Raw genomic sequence first — 21,458 nt, forward strand, 5'->3', positions numbered from 1 at the left:
CCAGGAACTGTTACACATTTCTTGCACTGGCTATGCCACGGGCAATTTGAATGCAGAATCAAAAGCTGAATCAACTTTTTCCTGATTTAGAAGTTCTGGCTAAAGTTCTTTGAAAAACACCGTCTTGATCTTCAATTGTACTCAGAGGTTAAGTAGTTTGAACATTTGTAATGAATTAGGGTAATAATTCTAATTGTTATCCTTAATAATCCAAGCCCAGAGAACTGAAATTCTTGCACGGTTCAATTCCACATGAAGAAAAACAAAGAAAGACCAAATACGCTGATAAGAATTTTTTATGTTATTCCAATAAAAAATACATTCATACAGAAATATAACAATCTTGCAAAAAACAATTTCAAATAAAATCTTGTAAAACAAATTTTTTTACAAAAATCTTACAAAGAGATTCTTTAGATAATAGGGTGCTTCCAAAAAAAACAAACAAACATAAAAAGAAATTTTACGAATAGAAATTTTTTTTTCTGAAATTTCAAGCAATTTTTTTTCCTTTCAGCTTGATTGAGGCTCAGTTATCACCTGAACAAAATGTACTCATTTAACTACAAAACTGATTTCTAACTACTGCAAGGTTTTTTTTTTTTTTTTTAATAGCAAATTATTATGGCTAAGCAGAAAACATTGCAATCTTACCCTCTCGAATACAAATGCTGGAACAGAAAAACTTGCAGAATTGCCTTGATCAAAGGGTGAGGATTCTAATTCATACATGCAGACGGAGGTTTTTCCCGATCTACGGTATTTTTTGTCTATGAAATGGCGTCTCTCAATGCAGTGAAAAAGAAAAGTGCCCTGCGTGTATGAAGCGCCATACATCTCTTAGACTTCCATAATCTGTAGATAATAAAATGTTTTCTTGGGAAAGTTTTCTTTTAAACTTAAAAAGTGCATTTTCAAGCATATAAAAATCAAAACGCAATGCAGATAATGTAGGCCTATGTATCTCTTAGCCTTGGATCAATTGGTTTTGAACGTGGTTAGAGGACTATTAATCTTAACCATCATTTTCAGGAAAATGCTGCCCTAAATAGCAAGAAATAAGCTATGTTCTTGTGGAAGGCAGCTTTGAAAACACATTGGCTTAATGTTTGGGGAATGACTATTTCTAACATCTCATAAAACTGCCTTGCGAATTCAGCTAAAAGGTAAATACCCGTAGGAATAAATTCACCATCAAGGAGCACATTTCTACATCTTCTCAATAAGCTTAGAGGACAGAAACGGAGGGGTTGGGATTTATTTATTTAGTCTTAGCTGAAAGTGTCCATTTTTAAGTAGCCATCAATGGATTGCTCCCATACGATGCGGAAATGGCTAAACAGATACACTTAGCCCTTCGAGTTCCAATTAAATGCCCTTTTTGGGAGATAGAGAGCTCACTGACCACCATCAAGGAAAGCATGAAGTAGCGAGAGAAGCAGCTGAATGCAGCAAAAACGATACCCTACAGAACAAAAGGCGAACAAAGGAGGAACGTGCTACTGGGTGAACGTAGGAGAAAGGGGCTAACTTTCTCAGGGCTTCTAAGAGGACCATCTTTTCCTTAAAAGTAGCCAAGTGGCTTGTATTAAACCAGTGTTCCTCAACCTGAGCCACCTTAACATGTGTGGACTTCAACTCCCAGAATTCCCCAGCCAGCCATGCTGGCTGGGGAATTCTGGGAGTTGAAGTCCACACATCTTAAGGATGCTCAGGTTGAGGAACACTGCATTAAACAAAAAGAACTGGAAGAAAACCAACAAAAAACACTTCCCAAACCACTCAATCCTACCGTTGCCCCCAGAAGGGCTCCAATGCACTTTGAACACTAGGAAATTTTTGAGTGTGCAAGTGCCTATCCATAGGGAAGTAACTGCCTTCTCTTGCAAAAACCATGCACACCGATTGAAGCTCCTCGTTTCCCTCCGCCCTTTCAAGTCTCTGCCAAAATCTTTCAGAAGTTTTATCAATTCAAAAAGAAAAAAAACCCAGAAAGCTGATTTTTGCTTGCTTCTTCTCTATGAAATGCAGGAAAACAGGAAGGCTCCTTACACTTTCTAGCAAAGAACTCAATACAATCCTTAAAAATAATATATTATCTATATATTTATAGATGTACACACACACCCCCACGCACACCCACACCCCCACGCACAAATATACATGCACGCACACTCACAGCTACAGATACTATACACACAAATAGATATATACACACATTATAGATATCCTGCCCACTTGATAACTTCTATTTTTTTTTTTTTGCTTTTTATTTTTCTTGTTTCCTTTCCATTTTAATTAAGGGGAAGCTAAATATACAGGTGTGGACATTGTGCCTTTCAAGCAAATAGTTTTTTGTAGTTACTCGTGCACTTTTAAAAAATGCATGAGCAAAACACAGCATCTTGAGTAGAGTTTTCTTTCTTTTTCTTCCTTTTTTTTGGGGGGGGGAGGACTTGTTTTAATTTCTTGAACGGGAAGGGGGAGGGACGCAGAAAAGGGACAGGTTGTGCAAGATCAACCTTGTGAAAAGGTGGACCCAGGGATGCGTTCGTTGCTATAACTGGTTGATTATGCCATGGATTTTTTAGTACAGATGTCTATATGGGGGCTTCTCTACATGGAAACGCTGAGGATCACCCTGAACACCAGACGATGTTCTTCCCACCTCTTCATAATGTACATTAGATACAGTACAAGTGTCAGGTGAAAAGAGAGCCTTAATAAAGCATATATCATTCATACCCCTGTATAAGACCTCTCAAAAGAGAAGTTCAATTTGCATAAGGCACCATTATTAAGGTCAACAGTGCATTAACAGGTAGAAAACCAGAAATTAGACCTCAAGGCATAAATAAAAGAGAAGGAGGAAGGGGTTGGAGGGGGTAGGGGGGGGAACAGCTGCATGAGTTTTTTTTTTTCATTTTTTTTTCGTTTTCTTTTTAAATATCCATTTCTAACCTACAGTGGTTTTATCCACCCAACAGGACAAAGTAAAAAATAATTAAAGGAAAAAAAAAACACTATTTGGGTTTGGTATGTTACGTAACATTAAACCAATTGCATTGTAACAGCTTTTAACTGTAATTGAGAGAGAGAGAGAGAGAGAAAGAGAGAGAGAGAGAAATGGCAGTCCTGATTAAAGAATGGAAAAGCATCTAGTTCTCCAGAACCATGCAATCATCTTTGTATTATAATGAAAAAAGTTATAGGTTGTGTTATATTGTAAATACACAGCTTATACAATGGATTACAAATGAGCTCTGTAGCGAGTCAAACAAGCTACTTGAGACATTGCACATTTAATAGCTGGACCACACACCAAGAGCTCCTTTCACACAGGATTGGGGCCCATGCCGACATTTCTCTGTCCTGATTTTCCTTCCCTCCCTTCCGTCTCCCCCTTCAGAAAGCAAAAGAAAAAGGTGCAGACACCATTTCCCCCTCCCCCATCGAAATGATGAGCGTCTCTCCATCTTACATAACACTCCTCACATGCACCCCCCCCAAATAAAAATAATAAAAATAAAATAGAAATAAAATAAAATAAAATAAAATAAAAAAAATCCCCCGTTCAAACAACCTTTTCTCTCTTACGGTTATAAAACAACCACAAGGAACAAATGTTTTCTTTTTCTTTTTTTTCTTTTTTTTTAAATGTGCCTCAGCATACAGTCGTCCAGTAGATCCTCCATAACACACAGTCGTCCAATCATTAACACTCTCAGTGCGCTCACGGCAGAAGGTGTCGGAAGCCATTCGGAAGGTTGGGTCCCCAGGACTGGAGACCTGCACCATGTGGTCACTGCAGCCGTTTCTTACATGACTTGTCTAGCCCTCTGAAGACCTTCCAAGGAAGAGAGGGCCTGGAGGCAACTGAGTTAGGGTGCAAAATGGCATGCTTTGGCTGGAATACGCATCCCTTCTTCCAAGGCCAGCTTGACCTCGAAGCCTCTTAGCCCACAGGATTCAAGCTCTCCACTCATTCAGAGATGCCTCTTCATGTGAAGAGCCAAATGATCAGACCTGGAGAAGCACCTGTCCATCAAGAAAGAGAGGATACTTAAGGTCAAGCTTCAGCGGGGCATCAAGAAATGCAGCTGGATTTAGGACCGATTATTGAAACTCTGAGCTTGCGGGCAGCTCCAAAAAACTGTAATTCCAGTTGGACAACTTGCCTACAAGGTTCTTTAGTGATTTCTTAGCCTGGATGCCATTCTTGTAAAATGGGAATATTATTCACCTTCCTCGTTCACGGCCATTGCTAAGTGCAATGCTATCAACTGCAATTCAACTCTACACCAAGCTTAATTACAGACACCCGCAATGGGCAGAATAACTCCTATTACAATCAATCCAACACAGCGAGGTACTGTCTGCTAAATGTGCAAAGCAGTGAAGTGATCACTCCGCCACGTGGCTGGCATGGAAGATATTGCATTGCAGCTAAACGTTTGCATGTGAACTGACTCTTCAACACAGTGATTGTGATCTCATCAGTCACCAGGCAAGTAAACATCTACCTTTATTACTAGAAGAAGCTTAGATCAGCATGTTAACACTACAACAACTCATGGAAAGAGGAATGCACTGAAGGTCATCCCTACAGCCTTGTATCTGATAAGGGACTTTAACTTATTCAAATTCAACACATTAGTCACTACTGCATAATCTCTCTGACCCTGTATCTCCAGATCTTGCCAGGGCTGACGGGAGAAGTCGTTCAGTTAAATTTGGAGGACTACAGGTTCTCCACATCTCAGCCTATTGCACGGTATGAAAGACCACCAGTGGCAAAAGTGGAAGTCTTTAAAAAGTGCTCAAGGTCACAGAGTCCATCTAACTGAACATGTGGCAACAGTGATACGTGATTTAATGATTCCGAGGAGAATTTAACCTCTCCTCCAGAGATCCTGCAGAGGCCTCCTATCAATTTGTTCTACTGCTTTCCTGATCGGTTAAGAAAGTTGCCCTTTTATTTATCCAGAAACTATGCAGAAATTATTTCAAATACAAATGTTCCAACTTCATTGCAAAGTTGGAACGCTTCCAGGAAAGCTGGAACAGTGTTGAAACATTTCTGGTAAGGTCAAAACAGGACATTTCAAATTTGGGGCATTGGACCACCAAACATTTTGAATACCTCCTCTTTCAATATACAAGTGAAAAATTGTAGGAACAGGACAAAACTTCCCAAAACAGAGATCCAAATTTTCCTCCTGAATAAAAGAGGCCCTTTTTATGTTTAAAACAATACTAAGCTATTGCTCATCAATGAAGGCGCACGCAACTTGCTGTTTTCTAAGCACTGGGGAATCAAATGATACAAAACAAGATTTGATCCACATACCTGTCACAGTGATTACATTTAAAAGGTTTTGCACCCGTGTGCTTTCTGAAATGTCTCGTGAGCTCATCGCTCCTTGCAAAACGCCACTCACATCCCTCCCATGAACATCTGTAAGGCTTTTCTCCTGCAAAACAAAAAAATACATTTACAGTGATCATTATCTATCTAGACAGTTCTCCAAAGAGGAATATTGACTCATTGAGCATTCTTTTTTTTTTTTTTTTTAAAGACCAACGATATAGAAACAAAGTTGCTCATGCTAATTCATAATAGCCTACTAAGTACTTCCAAGAATGCTGATGGAAAATTTGTTTTTGAGCTGACAGTTTTGCTGTATCAGCAAAGCATCAAATCCTGACAAAAAGATTCCAGTCATCTAAACTTTCTGGAATGCCCTGAATAGTAAGAAGTCTGAATTTGTTTTGTTTTTAAATTAGGCCTGAAAAGTCACCATTTATCTAGTCACTTGGTTCAGGTACAAACTGCTTTCAGATGATCAGGTTTACAAATGCTTTACAAAAATTGCTTCTCCGTTTCTTTGGGCCCCAACTAAAGGAGAGGTGTCACCGGGGGTATAAACCATGTAACAGAGTCCAATGGAGTCCACTGGATTTGGGCGGCTAATAAAGCTAAATAAATAAATAAGCAAATAATCTTATAGATAACAGCTTTAATAAGTATGCTGGGTAAACGTACGGTGATAAGAATACTGAAATTTTGCACCTTCAAACACTTTTAACCATCTTATTAGGACAATGTTTTTGGTTTCAACCATTTCCACCTCCATTTGAAAAGCTGCCTTGCCACTGAACGTAAAATAAGAGGTCTGTAAACTCTATTCTACGAGTTAAGCTTCCTGTATGGTTTTGTTTCTCTTTGTAAATATCCAGTAACCTTGACAGAATACATGGGCCAAATGGTGGGTGGGGAATAAAAACAAGGAATAAAACCATCTTCAGTAGCATTAGCTCTGAAGTGAAAGGCCAGCATTTTTTTCCCCAACCACATTTCTAGTCATTGGTTCTGGGTAAATTTGGTTCCTCTTTTCCTGATAACTACCACACATATTAACTTTCAATTTTATAGCACAATGACTATAGAACAGAACCATCTTTTTTCTTTCCTCCATTTTCCCAAGGGTTAATTGGTGAATTAGAATAGGGTTTTTTTCCTAGTTCTCCCTTTAAAATGTAAAAACAGCCTTCAGCCTCCTTCTGAGAAGGAGGAACCCTTTTAGCTATTCTCAAAATGTAGAACTTCGCTGTGCACGTTTCTAAGTGGTTTGGTGCATCTAACCATGGAGTCATTAAAAGCAGTACAATATTCATGTTCAGAAACAACCATGGCAGCTTCTTCCACTATAAAAAATTTATAGAAGCTCTGATTCCACTCCACATCTTTTCAGGCTGCACTAGGGAATCGGAATGTGTTTTGACATCTGAGTTTCACCAGGATAACATTCGGTAGATTTCTCATGAATGGAAAGGCACAAAAATTAAATGGTCGTAAATCAACTGTCACCTTTCCAGATGTAAACGACGTACTTATGCGTGCAGGGGGTGACTCTGCAGCACAAATGCCATGAGTGACCCAGAATTAAGCAACCATTTAATTATGGTTTACTGATTAAACCTTAATTGCTTGGGATTACACAACACACTAACCACATGAAGGTTTAAGACGATATGGAATCCAGCCTGTCTTTAAGATCCTTTAAAGATTCCTCTTTACCAAAACATTTTTTGGCTTCCCTTTTGTTACCAAGTTTCAGATTTGTCTTGTTTTTACTTGAGAGATTTTTCCCTTTTAGAAATGATGAAGTAATTGTTCACCTTCTCAGGCATGAGGCAATTAACCAACAGAAACCAGCCATGCAGAAACAAATACATGAACCACCCAGCTTAGATACAAATTTGCAACGGGTTATGGAAAAGAATGAGGAAGTGAGGCCTTGCATTCTGGGAAACCTCAGCTGGCATTGCATTATCTGATGGCCTTGAGTTCTTGCTCCAGAAATTGTGAAATATTATGACACTAAAGCATCAAGGTCTTCTTTACCATAATCTGCTAGAGACACTTTGGAAGCTAGCCAATTCCAAGTGGCTTTCTAAAGACTAATGTTTTGGGGAAACTGAACAAAAGATCCTTCCTTATGATATTCTGGTGCATGCAGTTTGGCTGACCATGAAAAGCAAGAGGATGAGGAGAATGATTACACCACATAGTATGAACCAGCAAACAGCTGGAGTAGAATGTGGAAAGTCCAAGAGGATGAGAACGTCCACTAACAATCCACATGTTAAAGGTACAAGACACAGAAGAACTTATTAAGAGGAAGTGGGCTACTAAGGAACTAGGAACTGGGAACAAATGAAGTTCCCTTCTTACATTCATCTCCTGCTTTTCTCCCACAACGGAAGTTGCAACACTTCCATGGAAGAACTCTACAGGGAATACATACAGCTGTACCATGCATTCAGTTCCTGGCCTAGGCCTTTCCTGACCGAGTCATGAAACCCTGAGTTGTGGAAATTATACATATACAGCAACTGGACCCCACCTCATTTATAAGAGACTCTTCTAAGGCCAATATCTACAGTACATAAGGCAAGACACGTTGGTCGGTCCTAGAGACCATGTGAACACTCACCTGTATGGGTACGCTGATGTGCTTTCAGGTGTGAACTTTTGGTATAAACCTTCCTGCACCCATTGAAGTGACACCGATGAACCCGCCTCCTCCCATCAGGAGAGGCATCTCCACTGACCAGGGTACCCTTTTCCACAGTCTTTCCACCAGTACCAGTACGGATTTTGCCAGGTGAATGCAATTCACTGGGGGCACAATTCCATGGTTGAGAAGATGGCTCCTTGCCCAGCTCAGGGGAAGAAGGAGGAGTGGAGGTGACAGATGAACTCAAGTTTCCAGCACTGGCCAAGCCTAAGACATCACTTATGAGATCCGAGGTAAATTTTGTTGTAGGAGAAAGTTCCTCGGAACTGTCTGAAGATTCGCTACTGATATCAGAATTCAAACTGTTAGTCTCTAAACTCTGGCTATTTAGGTTGTCTTCCTTTGGAGCACTTGCTGTCTTCAGTTCAGATTCCTCCTTTTTCTCTCGTGCCAAAATAATTTTGGTCCACAAATCCTCCTGACTGTCAAATTTTATCTCGGAGGCAGACACGTAGCAGGGCTCACTCTGAAGATATCGCTCCAGCTCTAAGCAGGTCTACAGAATTAAAAATACATAAATAGATATTGAAAAAATCATTCACTTCTAAGAACACTCTGAAAATTTTAGCAGAAAGCCATATGCACTCAAAGATGGAGAGTTTATTTCTGGTTGCTAGGGTACTTCAAAGTTAAAGGCCACTCAAGCTCCAACTGATGGCCGTTCCAAAAAAACAGTGTAATTCTCAAAAACCTGTCAAGAATGCAGTCAAAAATAGTAACCCAGCTACATTCTCCAGCCATTTCCCTTATGAGTTAACTAAACAGGCATCTCATAAAAAGATTTTCAGTGGGGTTAGCTTTAAGTCAATGCTACCTTCCCCCAATTTGTTTAGGTTAGTTTATTAACTCACACTGAAGGGAAAAACTCAACTGAACTTCCACCAAGTGGACAGAACTACGGTTTGCACTCTAAATTTAAGCCGCATGTGTTGTGGCCGATTTTACATCTTCCTTCCAAGCCAAGCCATTTCCTGCGCATGAGAACTCAGCCTAAGGGAGACATTCAAAGAATGTCCTTTCCAAGCACACAGGCATGAGTCTTTCATAAAATGAGGCACTTCTCGCAGAGAGAGCAGGATCATCATCAGCAAAACCCCCAGAACTCTGACAGGGCATTGAACGGAGGAGACAAAAGGAAAAAGCATGGAAAACCCCAACTTTTAAGGTCCTACCGCTGATTCCAACAATGGAGGAGAACTTTATCTCCTGGCCAAGAGTGGACTGGTATGAGTCATCCCCTTATTTCTTTCACTCAATGCCAAAGGAGACTTCCTTTTAAAAATTATGACTCTCTGCCAAGAATGTTCATGGTTCAAATCTACATGCAACAGGACAGGTTTTGTTTTTTTGTTTTTTCAAAAATCCTCCACTAAAAGACACAAACAAGACTTTGAATGGCAGAGTTTTCCCCCTTTCCTCAACCCTCCTCGACTGCTTTAGAAGTAAGGAAGCAGTGCAACCATATTGGAGCCATGACAGGAAAACATTGGCCGCACGAATCCTCTTGATCATTTGTATTGTATTCATGATCAGGTTCTAGGCAAAATTGTCAGCCTAGCATGAGCTGTCTTATTTTGGGCAAGAGTCCTTCCTCCCACAATTGTGTGAGAGAAAGAAAATGCTGCACGTCCCCCCCCCCTTCAGTATCAGCTTTAAGTAAATTGGTCACAGCACCCTGTTGACTTCCACATTCTCTCTCCTGACTTCCAATATTAGACATACCTACCTGGACATAAGCTTCACTAAACTCAGAGAGACGTGCTCTTAAGTAAAAGGGAAGAAAACTGGATAGTATTTTGCTACATCCGTGTTTATGGGGGAAGCACAGGGAAAGAGAAAGCAAAATAATCTCTCTCTGATCAATATTTATAGGTTCCCCTATAATGAAGAAACTGATTGCAATGCCCTTCCAACACCTTACTAAAAAGACAAGGCAAAGCTATTGACCAGCGAAGGAAATTTATAGAAAGAGCAGGTTTTAACACTCAGGAATGGATTTAAATTTCCCTATTATGCAAATGAATGTTGAGGATCAGCTGGAGGGGCTAAAATGATTCTGAAGGCTACGAAGAGTCGAATCTGGATCTTAGCAAAAATCTCAGCACCCCAAGAAAAGCTACTTAGACCCATTATTAGCAGGGCTGTCCTGGAAAGAAGGGGGGGGGGGGAGAAGAAGGGAGAGAGCATGTTGTGGGGAAGACCAACCCCCAGACCTGCAAAAGGTTGGTAAAGCTTTCGATTTCAACCTCCAAAACTGGCTTCCAAGCATTACAAATCGAAACCCAGATGAATTCAATTGGGTTAGAGAGAACAATCATCATAGTATGGAGAAGAGGCATGGAAACATGCCTTCTTCTCAACCCCCACCCTCAAGGAAAAATCCAGAGCAGGGCAAAAACATTCTCCAGGCAATTCAATGACACGGACTTCAAAAAAAAAAAAAAAAAAAAGAATCATGTCCATTAAAGGCAACAAGCCTCAGATTTTCCTCTATTAGGACTCATAGCAAAAGGTGAGAGGGGGGGGGGGAATCATTGTCATATGACTGACAACTCATACTGCGGGGGGGGGTGTTTTAAAAAAAGCTGTCCATGATCCTGCCATAAAAATAGTACAGTGCTGGAAGAGATGATTCCCCCCCCCCATTTTGGGGGAGGATTTTCTTGCGGGGGGGGGAAGGAGGAGAAGTACGGAAAACAACTCTTTCCAAACACAAAACTGTTTGGATGACCAGTTCTCCTTATAGCAATTGGCTTGGCTTCAAGGGGGGGGGGAGGGAGGAGAGAGGGGAACTTTTTTTTTTTTTGGCCAAGAATCGCAAATCGGGCAAATCGCAGAAACTTGGGAATTCGGTTCGGTTCTAGCGTATGATTTATCGAGAGCCTCCAGCGCTCGCTCGAGCGGCTGAGAGTCCCATTCAGGCGAGCGAGCAAACGAGCGTTCAAAAATACACCCAGCCGCTACTCACAAGTTCTGACAGCCACGGTCGGAATAGCAATGCGCCGAGGAGGGGGGACGAGAAGCACCGCGCAGTAGGGAAAGAAGGAAACGCGTCCTCGCTTTGCCAACGGCCCTGATGCAAAGAGCCCCCCCCCCATGCAATTCAAAGGCGATCTGTCCCCGAAGCTTCTTCCCTGACCCAGGCAGATAAAAACATTTTTTTTAAAAAAAAACAAGCGCCGAAGCCCCAGCAGGCTTGTGGTTCCCCCATGTTAAGCCCGAAGGGGCTGCAAACAGCCCATCCTCCTTTACCTGTTGCCAGTATTCCTCCAGAGACGGCAAAGCGGAGAAGTAACCCGTGTCGTGCACAATTTGGAGTTCCTGAAAGATGCTGCACATCGGAAGTACATCCATGCCTTTCGTGGGGGAGGGGGCGGGTGGGGAAGAAAGTGGCCACCGGGAGCCCTCCGCAAAGGCAGCGTCCGACCGCCGGGTCTCCGGCGCAGGTGAGCGGAGAGGAGCGGAGCAGCGCGGCGGGGCTCTCGGCTGCGGCTCTCGGCTGCAATCGCGACGGCACGGCAGGTGAGGTGACAGGAATACGGCCAGCTATTTACAAAGTCTCACTTCCTCCTCCTCCTCCTCCTCCTCCTCCTCCTCCAGAGAAAAGACGACCACCAAAATCAGAGCAAAAATCACGGGAAAAAAACAACAACAACAAGAAAAAATACCCAGGAGAAAGTACCTTTAAGGGAAAATAATAATAATAATAATAATAATAATAATAGCAATCTACCGCTAGATATATATTAAATTCCTGTTCAGTATCTCAGACGAAGTTAGAGAGGGAGAGAGAGATCGATGTAGATATTGTTAAATAATATAAAAAAGCAAAGTTTCATGCAAAGTTTAATTGCACAGCAATGTATCAGGGTTCTTTTGCGCCTCTCTTTTGGCTGGCTGGCTTTTGTTGTTGTTGTTGCTCTCGCGTTTTGTTTTGCTTTTGCAGAGTCTCCCCAACGCTGCTGCTGAGGCTGCTTTCCACTCCTGGGGCTCTGTCTCCAGAAGATAGTTGCTGAGAAGCCTACTCAATATTTGCAAACACCGAGGTGACTGCAAATGTAACCCGCTGCAAAAGTTCCCTTTCAAAGCTCTCCTTCGCCGCCACCTCCCCCTCCTTCTACTCCCTCCTCTTTTCTCCCCCTCCCTTCTGCTGAAAGCCACACTCGCTCCTCCCCCTTTACTCCTCTCCCTTCCCCCGCCCTCCGCCACCTCGTGATCCCATTACGCCGGCTCCGAACGCTGCCCAATCTATAACAACAAACTCGTTACACCGCGTTCCAATGATGTCAGACTAGCCCAATGGCCGCGCGCGGCGCATCTCGGCTCCTCCTGGCGTGACCGAACCTCTCCGTGACGCCTCACCCCATTGGCCCGATTCGAAATTCGACCCGTCCTGATTGGCCCTGGGAGCGAGAGGCTATTTTTAGAAGGGTATATAAAGCTGGAAACTCGTTTTAGAGAAGCGACTCAGAGTGAGAACGTTTTGCTTGTTGTTTGTCGTTGCTGGGGGTGGGGGGTCGCTGTAGTACCGACGGTGAAGTTGGGGGGCGCTGCTAAGCCGCGCATGGAGCGCTGGAGAGTAACTGGAGATGTTAAGCAATTTGTATGAGCTGCGATCAGCTTTAAAAAAAGACGGGGGTGAGATCATGACATCTCGGCAGGCTATCTGGGATGCAAAAATCCGGACGATGCGGGGAGCTCGCTCTCCTGCCATCTAGTGGCCGCCCGGATTTTGGAAGCTGTAATCGGGAAGCTACCGGGGTGCCTTTCCCGCAGCTGATCTGACACTCAGTCCTGTAACCCCAAATCCCAAAAATAGATGGATTCCTCCTCTTGTGGGTGCACGAACCGTCGTCCTCTGATTTCCCCCCCGATTTTAGAGCTGCTTGCTTGACCCATCTCCTTCGCCCCTTCCTTACGCTCCGCTTGCAAGGTTTTTCCCAGGTTGCTACAAAAAGACTTGCCCCCCCGCAATGAGCAAAAAGGGCCCCCCTCCACAACTTGTGTTTCACTCGGTAGCTTAATTCAGGGTTCCTCGACCTCAGCAGCTTTAAGATGGGTGGACTTCAACTCCCAGAATTCCCCAGCCAGCCAAGCTGGCTGGGGAATTCTGGGAGTTGCAGTCCACCCATCTTAAAGCTGCTGAGGTTGAGGAACCCTGGCTTAACTGGAATCTAGAGATCCATTTCCCCCTCTGTGCTTGTGACTGTAAGCCATTGCTAAAGCTTCACCAATGTTCACGTGCCAAGGGTTGTCTTTCAATCCTGGTTGTCAATAACAACTCTGTTTTTGTGTAGGTGGGTATGATTTATTTTGGAATTTTTATCATTTTCTCTTCTGGAGCTCTCTGGAAAATAGGAGTCCGTGAACAATAAAGATGCTTAGGAAATACTTCCTCTCCTCCCCCCCCCCCCTTCATGTTAACCATCAGCTGGCTGACAATCTGCTTCTATTAAAAGAAGCTTGCAGGATGGTTTTGGAGGACCTGAACAAAGAGGATACAGATATAAAATAATTAACCAGAATGCCTTTGTATGAGGGGTGTGATCTCAGAGTCCAAAGGTCTTTTAAACACTCCAGTGTAGTAAGAAATGAGACAACCACATTCTGAAGCCCATTTTGTCACATCTGGAGATCTTAATGGTTAACAAGGGCTTTTTTTTTTTTTTAAAGGATAGTCTCCCTTAAGTCAGTCCTGGCTCCTGCTGGTTGTACGGATATGTCTGTTTAAATTTCTTGGCAACAAAAGTGGTTTGCCATGGTCTCCTGTGATATCTTTTTTTAAAAGGTAGGATTTCCTAGTGGTTTCTGATCTGGGGCTTGAATTGGTCTGCTTAGTTCTGTGAAGATCGGTGAGGGACGAGCATCTGTGACCAACACTTGGCATTTCAGATGTAAAAGAACAAAGATCAAGTACATCACACCATGATTAAAGCGCTCACTTCAAAAATGTGTTTCTAGCATGACTGCAGGTAGATACTAGACTTAATGACCCAATATTTAACCAGGTCTGACCTGGTTTAGTTTTTCAAGATCAACCAAGGTTGGCTAGCTGCTGAGATGTTAGCATGGGCTTTGGTGTAACCCTGGTCCTTTTTCTAAGTTTTGGCCAGTAACTTAAAAACACTAACCAACATGTCCCACAGTCAAGGATGATAGGATTTCCCATTTAAAACAGGGTTCCTTAACCTCAGCAACTTTAAGATGGGTGGACTTCAACTCCCATCTGGCTGGCTGGGGAATTCTGGGAGTTGAAGTCCACCCATCTTAAAGTTGCTGAGGTTGAGGAACCCTGATTTAAAACATGGAAGGCTTGCTTTGGAAAGTTTAATGGCTGGATTTACACATTATATTAACCATTCTTTAACTACTAGCTATGTTGGATTGGCCATGATGCCTGGACACACCCATCCTCTAAACTGTTATTTGATTTAACAATACCTTGTTGGAAAAGCCCCAATGGCTGGGGCCCCACATTTTGCTCATTCTTAAACCATGGCGTACAAACCATAGTGAATGAGTCCATACGTACCGCAGGTCATCCGATACGGTTTCTAGATGCCACCGGTCAAATCTCTTTATTGTTTAGCAGGATCCATGAATCTAGCTAAACTTAGATATGATGCTCGATTTGATAGCCCGAAGGAAAGGAAAATGTTGCAGTCGGTTTCTGAGAGCTGATCACCTTTCCTGGCTCCACATCTTGCCCGTGTTTCTAGTGGCAATTGCGTCCTGGGGGATCTCATAAAAAGGAAAGAGAGGCTGTATCACGGGAGGGAACCTCAAGACCCTTCTTCACCTTTGCAACAAGTACCAGCTTGCAACGTGTCTTCTGGGGGTGAACGTCTCTGACCCATCATCTTCGTGGCCTCCCAGAGCAAACGGTTGGGGTTCTGTGAGCGCATTTGGTTATGGAGAAGTTTCCCTCGGTGTCACTGCTTGCTGCAAAGCAACTGGTATCATAGGAATTGTTATTACGTTCATGCCCTGTGGCGCTTGATCATGTCGGCCCTCCCAACAGGGAGTTATCACCAGTGGTGTGACAACATGATTTATCGCTGGTGTCCGCAAAGAGCAGCAGCAGTGGCTGTGCATACAAGAGCATACAGGATCAGAAGGGAAGGGATGAAAATTTGGAAGCCAAAAGCCATAGCAGACTTTTAAGATCTGGGGTAGGGGTGGAATTTAGGCTGAGACGTGAGAGAGAAGCTATTTTTATGTAACATTTTAGCCAGTGTTAACTGAATTGTCTTCTCTGGAATTAACCCAGTTTTCTGGGTTTGCACACCAGCCTGAGCCAGGGGATCCTGAGTGCTCACTTCACTGTGAGCAAAACAAGACGGCTGCATTAAAGTGCTATTTTCTTTTCTTGAGGCAGTGGAAAAGTATGCTGGCATAAACTGTCCTCACTGCTGATTTCTGTTCTGCCTCACTGTTGCAGCTGGTGACTCGTGCTGTTCTTACTTTTAAGGTGGGACAAGTTAAGGAAAGTAATTCCTGGATTTCCCTGGCTTGGTTTTCCTTCCTACCAAGAATTGCCTGCTAGCAGGAAAACAGCCACCAGCTGCTCTCCATAAAAGCTACTGCAGTCTAGGAAAGGAGTGAAGTGGGATGGGGAGCGGAGAGGTAAGTGTAGGCAGGTGCTTGGATCTAGGTGAAAACAGGAGATTACTGAACAGGGGTCTAGCGTACTTCTAAACAAGAGCTAAAACCATGTCCCAAAAGTAGCCTGGCTGGCAGGTTACAGGGAAATCTTAGGGTATAGTGAGAGAACGCAATTGCTGATGAGCAAGCACCATTTTTGTAGTGACATGTTAGACCTCATAGCACCCAGGAGTAAGCAGCAAATGTGTAAGCAGAATTCTGAGAGTTGAAGGCCACATGTCTTAAGTTGCTAAGATTGAGAAACACTGCTCTAACCCTAACCCTAAAGACTAAAACTAGATTGTTAAGCTGTAGAACTCCCTCTGAAATAAAACCATTGTGCACAGACAGATAGTGAAAAGTGTGCCAGTGCAAGTGAGTATGCTAATGGTATAGAAACACTTTTTTAGCGCTCACGTCCTACGAAAACATTTTAGGAGGCAATTCAGTGTTTTTGATGCTACTGGCTTGCTCAAAGTGTACAGAACTGTTCTGTCAACCGTCCTGAGCACCTGGAGGATGGCACATTCTCTCACTTTCTGCATTTCTGTAAGAGAGCCAAACATTTCAGAAACTACACAATTGCGAGATTCTCTTGTCTTTCGGCTTTTAGTTTTATGGGCTCAGAGGCTAAACAGGGATAGAGCTGGTTAATATTTGGATGGTAGACATCAGGAAATCCCAGGACTGACAGCTAGACTGGAAAGTTTTAAAAAATCCCAGAAAAAGGCAGTAGAAACCACTTCTTCCATATTTCGAAGAAAAAAAAAATGAATTATACATATGTCCATAAAGTCACAGGAGTTGAGCTTGAGAGAAGAGCCTTTCCCTTTCCTTTCCTTTCCTTTCCTTTCCTTTCCTTTCCTTTCCTTTCCTTTCCTTTCCTTTCCTTTCCTTTCCTTTCCTTTCCTTTCCTTTCCTTTCCTTTCCTTTCCTTTCCTTTCCTTCAAAATCTCCAGTGAAGTCAGATGGTGAAGTCAGACATGCTAATAGTTGCTTCTTATCTTCCCTTTTCTTTTATCGTTCTTCTGAATCTGTTTGATCTAAATCGTCTGGAAACTCCTTCAAGTCTGATTTTGATTTAAGAAAAAAATTCTTACTGGTCCTTGTGGTGTGGATCTGGAAGGCAGCTCTCTATTTTATGGAAAATGCCTTGTTAAAAGTAATGATAAAATTATCCTCTGATAAATACAGGCTTTGTAACGATATCTTAACTGCTCTTGAATTTTTTTTTTTTTTAAGTGTCTTCATTTTTCTTTTTTCCTGTTGAATTTCTGTAAGCAGTAGTAGCTAATAATCACAGATTGGAATCCAGTGGAAGGTTAATGGAAGATAAAACACGTGTTTTGGTATTTAAATGGTTGCTAAAAGATGTGTTCAGATGCGTATTAAAGGGAAATAGAGTAGTGATGAAATTAAAGATCCGGATTAAGTTTTCCTACTTATCACAGTCCTCCTGTGATTGTACCCCTTCAAACGTAGAAGGGGGGAGCTATATAGACTACAAAACCCACTACAAATAGCAGACTAGTGTGAAGAACAACTCCTAATCTTTTCCACTGGGATGTTCAATTTCTGCATCCTAGGAGTTTTGGTTATTCAAATTAACATATTCTCTTCCCCATTTTAATGTGGTCCAATACAGGAGGAATTGTTCTTTTTGCTATTCTTGTTTCTGCTTTTTGTAATGATGGCTAAACGTTCATTATTCTTGTAGAGTTGTTCTTTTTTTCCCACGATTTCTGATAATGAGTGATCAAACTAGACATTTTGGGGGATTTTGTAACAAAAGGGAAAAGCAGTTCTTCTGTGTACAGTCTCACTAAGCAGAAATGTTTGTTTTGAATTTACAAGGAAGGAAGTCAAAAAGCATTCTTGGACTGAAAAACCCACATGTCCTTTCACTGAAGGTGACCCAGTCTTTCCAAGCATATGTCGCTCTTCAGAAAGAGAAGTGAGTTACAGGGAGATTTTTACAATGTTTAACTTTTTGCTGGAGAAATATGCATTCCTTGGAACTGGTTTCAATGCAGGTTGAATGTAACCGCATAAATAGTTGCAACTCATCCATGCTTCATTTGCATAAAATGAAAAAAATAAATGAAAGTACTTCCTTTTGTCCCTGAGCAGTCTTCCCTGCCCTTTGCCCTCCAGATGTGTAGAATTTCTGAACATCTGGAGCACACCAGGTTGAAAAGACTGTCCTAGAGTATTCTATATAAAAATACAAGATCCCTCCCGCCCCTCTGCCCAAATTCAGTTACATCAGATAACCATATTATGCTTAGGGCCTGACATATAATAATATATACTTCTGGCTAAAACCTGTGAAATTACATCATTCTTATATCCTGTTCTTGCCACACAAAGAAATAAAACCTATTTTAATGTGTGAGTTTTTCCCCAAGTTTCTTTGTCTTGCCTCCAGGAATAAACTGTAGTTCTGATGTGGGTGGGATCATACATGAAAATATGAATCAAAATAACCGTTTTATATTGCATTTCTGCATTGAGCCATGAAGATTATTTAACACAGTGTCCTTGAAAATTTCTATTTTAGGATTCTGTGATTCTTTGGACAGGACCTGTTGTGAAGGGTCCCAAAGTATCTTCCACTGATTCATAGGTAGGAATATCGTCTTGTACAAATATGTCAAAACAGAAATTCTACTTTGCTTTCTGAACGTTTTAATATTTTGTCCCTAATTCAGTCTCATTTAGTAACTTCAGTGGGCATATCCACACATCAATGTGGATACACAATATACATAAATAGGAGCACAATATTTCTTGCGTATAACTGTATATTCAGGTTATAATAAAGAAAATAGCAGGCCAGATCTTTTTCTTGCCAGTATTTTTTCTTGCAAATCTCTTGCATCGTACACCATGTTGAATAAGCGAGCAGAAGCACAGACATCTTTGCGGGGGGAGAGTGAATGACACAACATGACTCACAACACCAGTTCTATGACTTAGGTCATAGGATGCAGTGTTGTATGGCAAGAACGGAAGGGCAGAACTTAAGTTGTGATGTCATGATAAATGCTTCATCTTTCGAGCATCATTGGGGGTAGTAACCGATTTGTATGAGCAGAAGGCTCGTGCTGAAACAAACGAGGTTGTAGGAAGGGTTAGAAAGTTTGCTTCTTGTTCATCTCCTATGGCAGGGGAGCTAAGGCATCAGGTTGTTACTGCGTTGTCATTCCTAAGCCCCACATTCATCTGCAGTTAACAAATCATGCTCTTATGTATGTTCAAACAAACCCCGGTGTGTTTGCATAGCTGGTGGCAGCACTTAGCTATCCTCGGCTGAACTCAAAAAGCCCAAAATAGGGTCAGTCCTGATTTGCATTTGGATGGGAAACCACCAGGAAATCTCAGAGCTGCCAATGACGCTGGGGAAAAAAAAAAAGAAGAGCCATGCAGTTCTATATTGTTGCCCAAGAGAAGAACATGTACATGGCTACTCAGTCACCAGAAGTTGTGTTCAACTTCAGGGAGACCTTCACTTTTTAAAAAAGTTAGAGGAAACATTTCCTGCTGCTGCCACTGAGCATTTCACTGTTGTTGAAGCAGTTAAACCTTTGCAGATCCTAATTGTGCTGGGCTTCTCTTAGCTTTTTAAATAATAATAATAATAATGATGATGCAGATGACGATGATGGTTGGTTGCACAGCCAGCCAGATGTTTAGACTGGATTTGGCATTTTTATTCATTTACTGAGTCCTTCCCAAGGACCTGGCATAGGCAGATGTTGTTGTTCGATCGTGTTAAAGATATCGTTGCAGGATATCATCATCATCATCATCGTTATTATTATTATTATTATTATTATATAATATTTTATTAAAATTTTAAAGTTACAAAGTTAAAAGTTAGAAATGAAAAAGAAAATTGAAAATACAAATTATAAAGAAAAGGAAAAGTGAGATAAAGTAAAAGAAAAAGAAAAAAGATATGAAAAATAGATAACTTCCAATCTATCTCTGGTCTTAGGAATAGTAAGACTATCATAAGTGCTATTTTTAATACATTAAGTAGGAGTAATTCTTTGTCAAAACATATCCCATTGCATTTATAATCTCATCTTCAAATCCCCATGTAAGCTTCACCCCACCTGCATTTTGCAAATAGTCCATCAATGGTTTCCATTCTTTAAGGTAATAGTTATTTGAGTTTTCTTTTAATAAGCAATTCAGTTTATCATTTTCTGCCATTTCCATCAGTTTTAACAACCATTCTTGTAGTGTTGGTAGTGTCTGGGTTTTCCAAAATTGTGCATGAAGAAGTCTTGCTGCAGTAATCATGTATTATTATTATTTTTTTTTTTTATTAATTATGGTAGTTCCCTTTCCACGGCATTCTCTCTGATGCTCAGAGGAAGTGCTCCTCTGTGGGATGAAAACCCCTCGGACCAGAAAGTGGAAATGCTACAACTTCGAAACACATCAAACCACGCAGCAGTTGTGTGCCCCAGGCAGAGCAAAAAACAGGATATAGATGGCAGATCATAACAGTTTGACAAGTTGGGATGTGCCTCATGGGAACCGGGAGTGAGACAGAGCTAGCAAAGCATGTCAGTCTCCCCCCGCCCTTCATCTCCGTGGCCTAATTGAAGAGGGGGAAGGATAAGCAACCACCCCTCCAAAATCCTTATGCATCTCCTGCAAATCAAGCAGAGGCGGACCGGGCTGTTCTGAGTTGTCCTCCGTCCTCCCTGCCTCAAGCAATCTGTCTGAGTAGAACAGTGTTGTCCAAACTTGGCCACTTTAAGATGAGTGGACTTCAACTCCCAGAATTCCCCAGCCAGCATGGCTGGCTGGGAAATTCTGGGAGTTGAAGTCCACTCACCTTAAAGTGGCCACGTTTGGACAACACTGGAGTAGAAGGTTCTTCTAAGCACCAAGCAGGGGCCTACATGCTTGTCTCCTGGCACTTCTGCATAGTTGGAAGTTTCAAGGGGCAGGTGTGATGTGTGGGTTGAGAGATGCCGGATAGCCGCACTTGCTGGAGAGGTAAAGGGAAAAGTCCACTGAGATGACCTGGTGACCTGGATGATCACTCGAGGAAGAATGTAGGTGATCTTCCTGGGAGTTGTCCTTTCCAGTGACGCTGACGAGACGATGGAACAATGATTAACTTGGAGCAGTTGTGAAACACCATTACTGGAAAGTTGTCAAGCAAAGCCCGTGGAACTGTGGAACTATTCATATGTATGCTACAGGTCCTGTTGTAAAGCTGTTATGGTGGTTGCCCTAGCAGCCCTTCCTGTCATAAACGAAGACTCACCCTTGAATTTCAAATTGGATCGTTTCTGCAACAGGCTGGGCTATTCATAAACGTGCTTTCCTTGAACTATGCGTTGGATCTACCTGGGGTTGGCTTGCTGCTAAGTTAGTACTAATGAGATGTTTGCACTGGGGCAGACGAACAGCATTGTTTTCATAAAAACTTGTGGAAATGTTGGGCTTGTATCAGGAACAGAAAGCTGCCTATACTGATGCAAATCGTGTGCAAAATGGTGTATTTGAATCCAAATGCTATTTGTTCAATGAAGTGTGTGAGCAGCCTGTGATCCTCCAGGTGGTGGATTACAACTCCCATCATCCATGATTCTGATGGGTACTGGATGGAACAACAATCTGGAAGGCTCACAGTTCCTTCAGATGACTTAATTGTGATTTTAGCCAGAATGTAACCCTTGAGTTTTTGCTCTTTTTGGTACT

The 21,458-nt window shown here is 42.0% G+C and overlaps 1 protein-coding gene and 1 long non-coding RNA gene across 2 annotated transcripts; one reads left to right on the forward strand and one right to left on the reverse strand.

Moving 5' to 3' along the window:
- Positions 1-278: 278 nt before the first annotated feature.
- On the reverse strand, positions 279-12,197 carry KLF6 (KLF transcription factor 6). The gene is made up of 4 exons (XM_025175659.2): positions 11,337-12,197; positions 8,001-8,580; positions 5,351-5,474; positions 279-4,038 (listed from the first exon to the last, which is right to left on the reverse strand). The coding sequence occupies exons 1-4, from the start codon at positions 11,436-11,438 to the stop codon at positions 3,987-3,989; spliced, it is 858 nt and encodes a 285-aa protein (XP_025031427.1). The 5' UTR covers positions 11,439-12,197; the 3' UTR covers positions 279-3,986.
- A 2,260-nt stretch (positions 12,198-14,457) lies between these two features.
- Positions 14,458-20,297, forward strand: LOC148214563 (uncharacterized). Its single transcript, XR_015797807.1, has 3 exons — positions 14,458-17,682; positions 18,289-18,354; positions 20,078-20,297. It is a non-coding gene; the product is annotated as an uncharacterized LOC148214563 (long non-coding RNA).
- The last annotated feature ends 1,161 nt before the right edge of the window (positions 20,298-21,458 follow it).

This window comes from Python bivittatus, unplaced genomic scaffold, assembly GCF_059951505.1.
Source record: "Python bivittatus isolate LINGU-HERP-01145 unplaced genomic scaffold, Pbiv_v1 ctg000610_np1212, whole genome shotgun sequence".
In the NCBI taxonomy this organism is placed as follows: Eukaryota; Metazoa; Chordata; class Lepidosauria; order Squamata; family Pythonidae; genus Python; species Python bivittatus.

Bases quoted from the DNA above. Each gene is read 5' to 3' on its own strand.
- KLF6 (XM_025175659.2), bottom strand. From the start codon at position 11,438: ATGGATGTACTTCCGATGTGCAGCATCTTTCAGGAACTCCAAATTGTG. The intron at 5,475-8,000 runs GTGAGTGTTCAC...TTTGTTTTGCAG, and splicing joins ACATCAGCGTACCCATACAG to GAGAAAAGCCTTACAGATGT. The intron at 4,039-5,350 runs GTATGTGGATCA...CTTGATGGACAG, and splicing joins AAATGTAATCACTGTGACAG to GTGCTTCTCCAGGTCTGATC.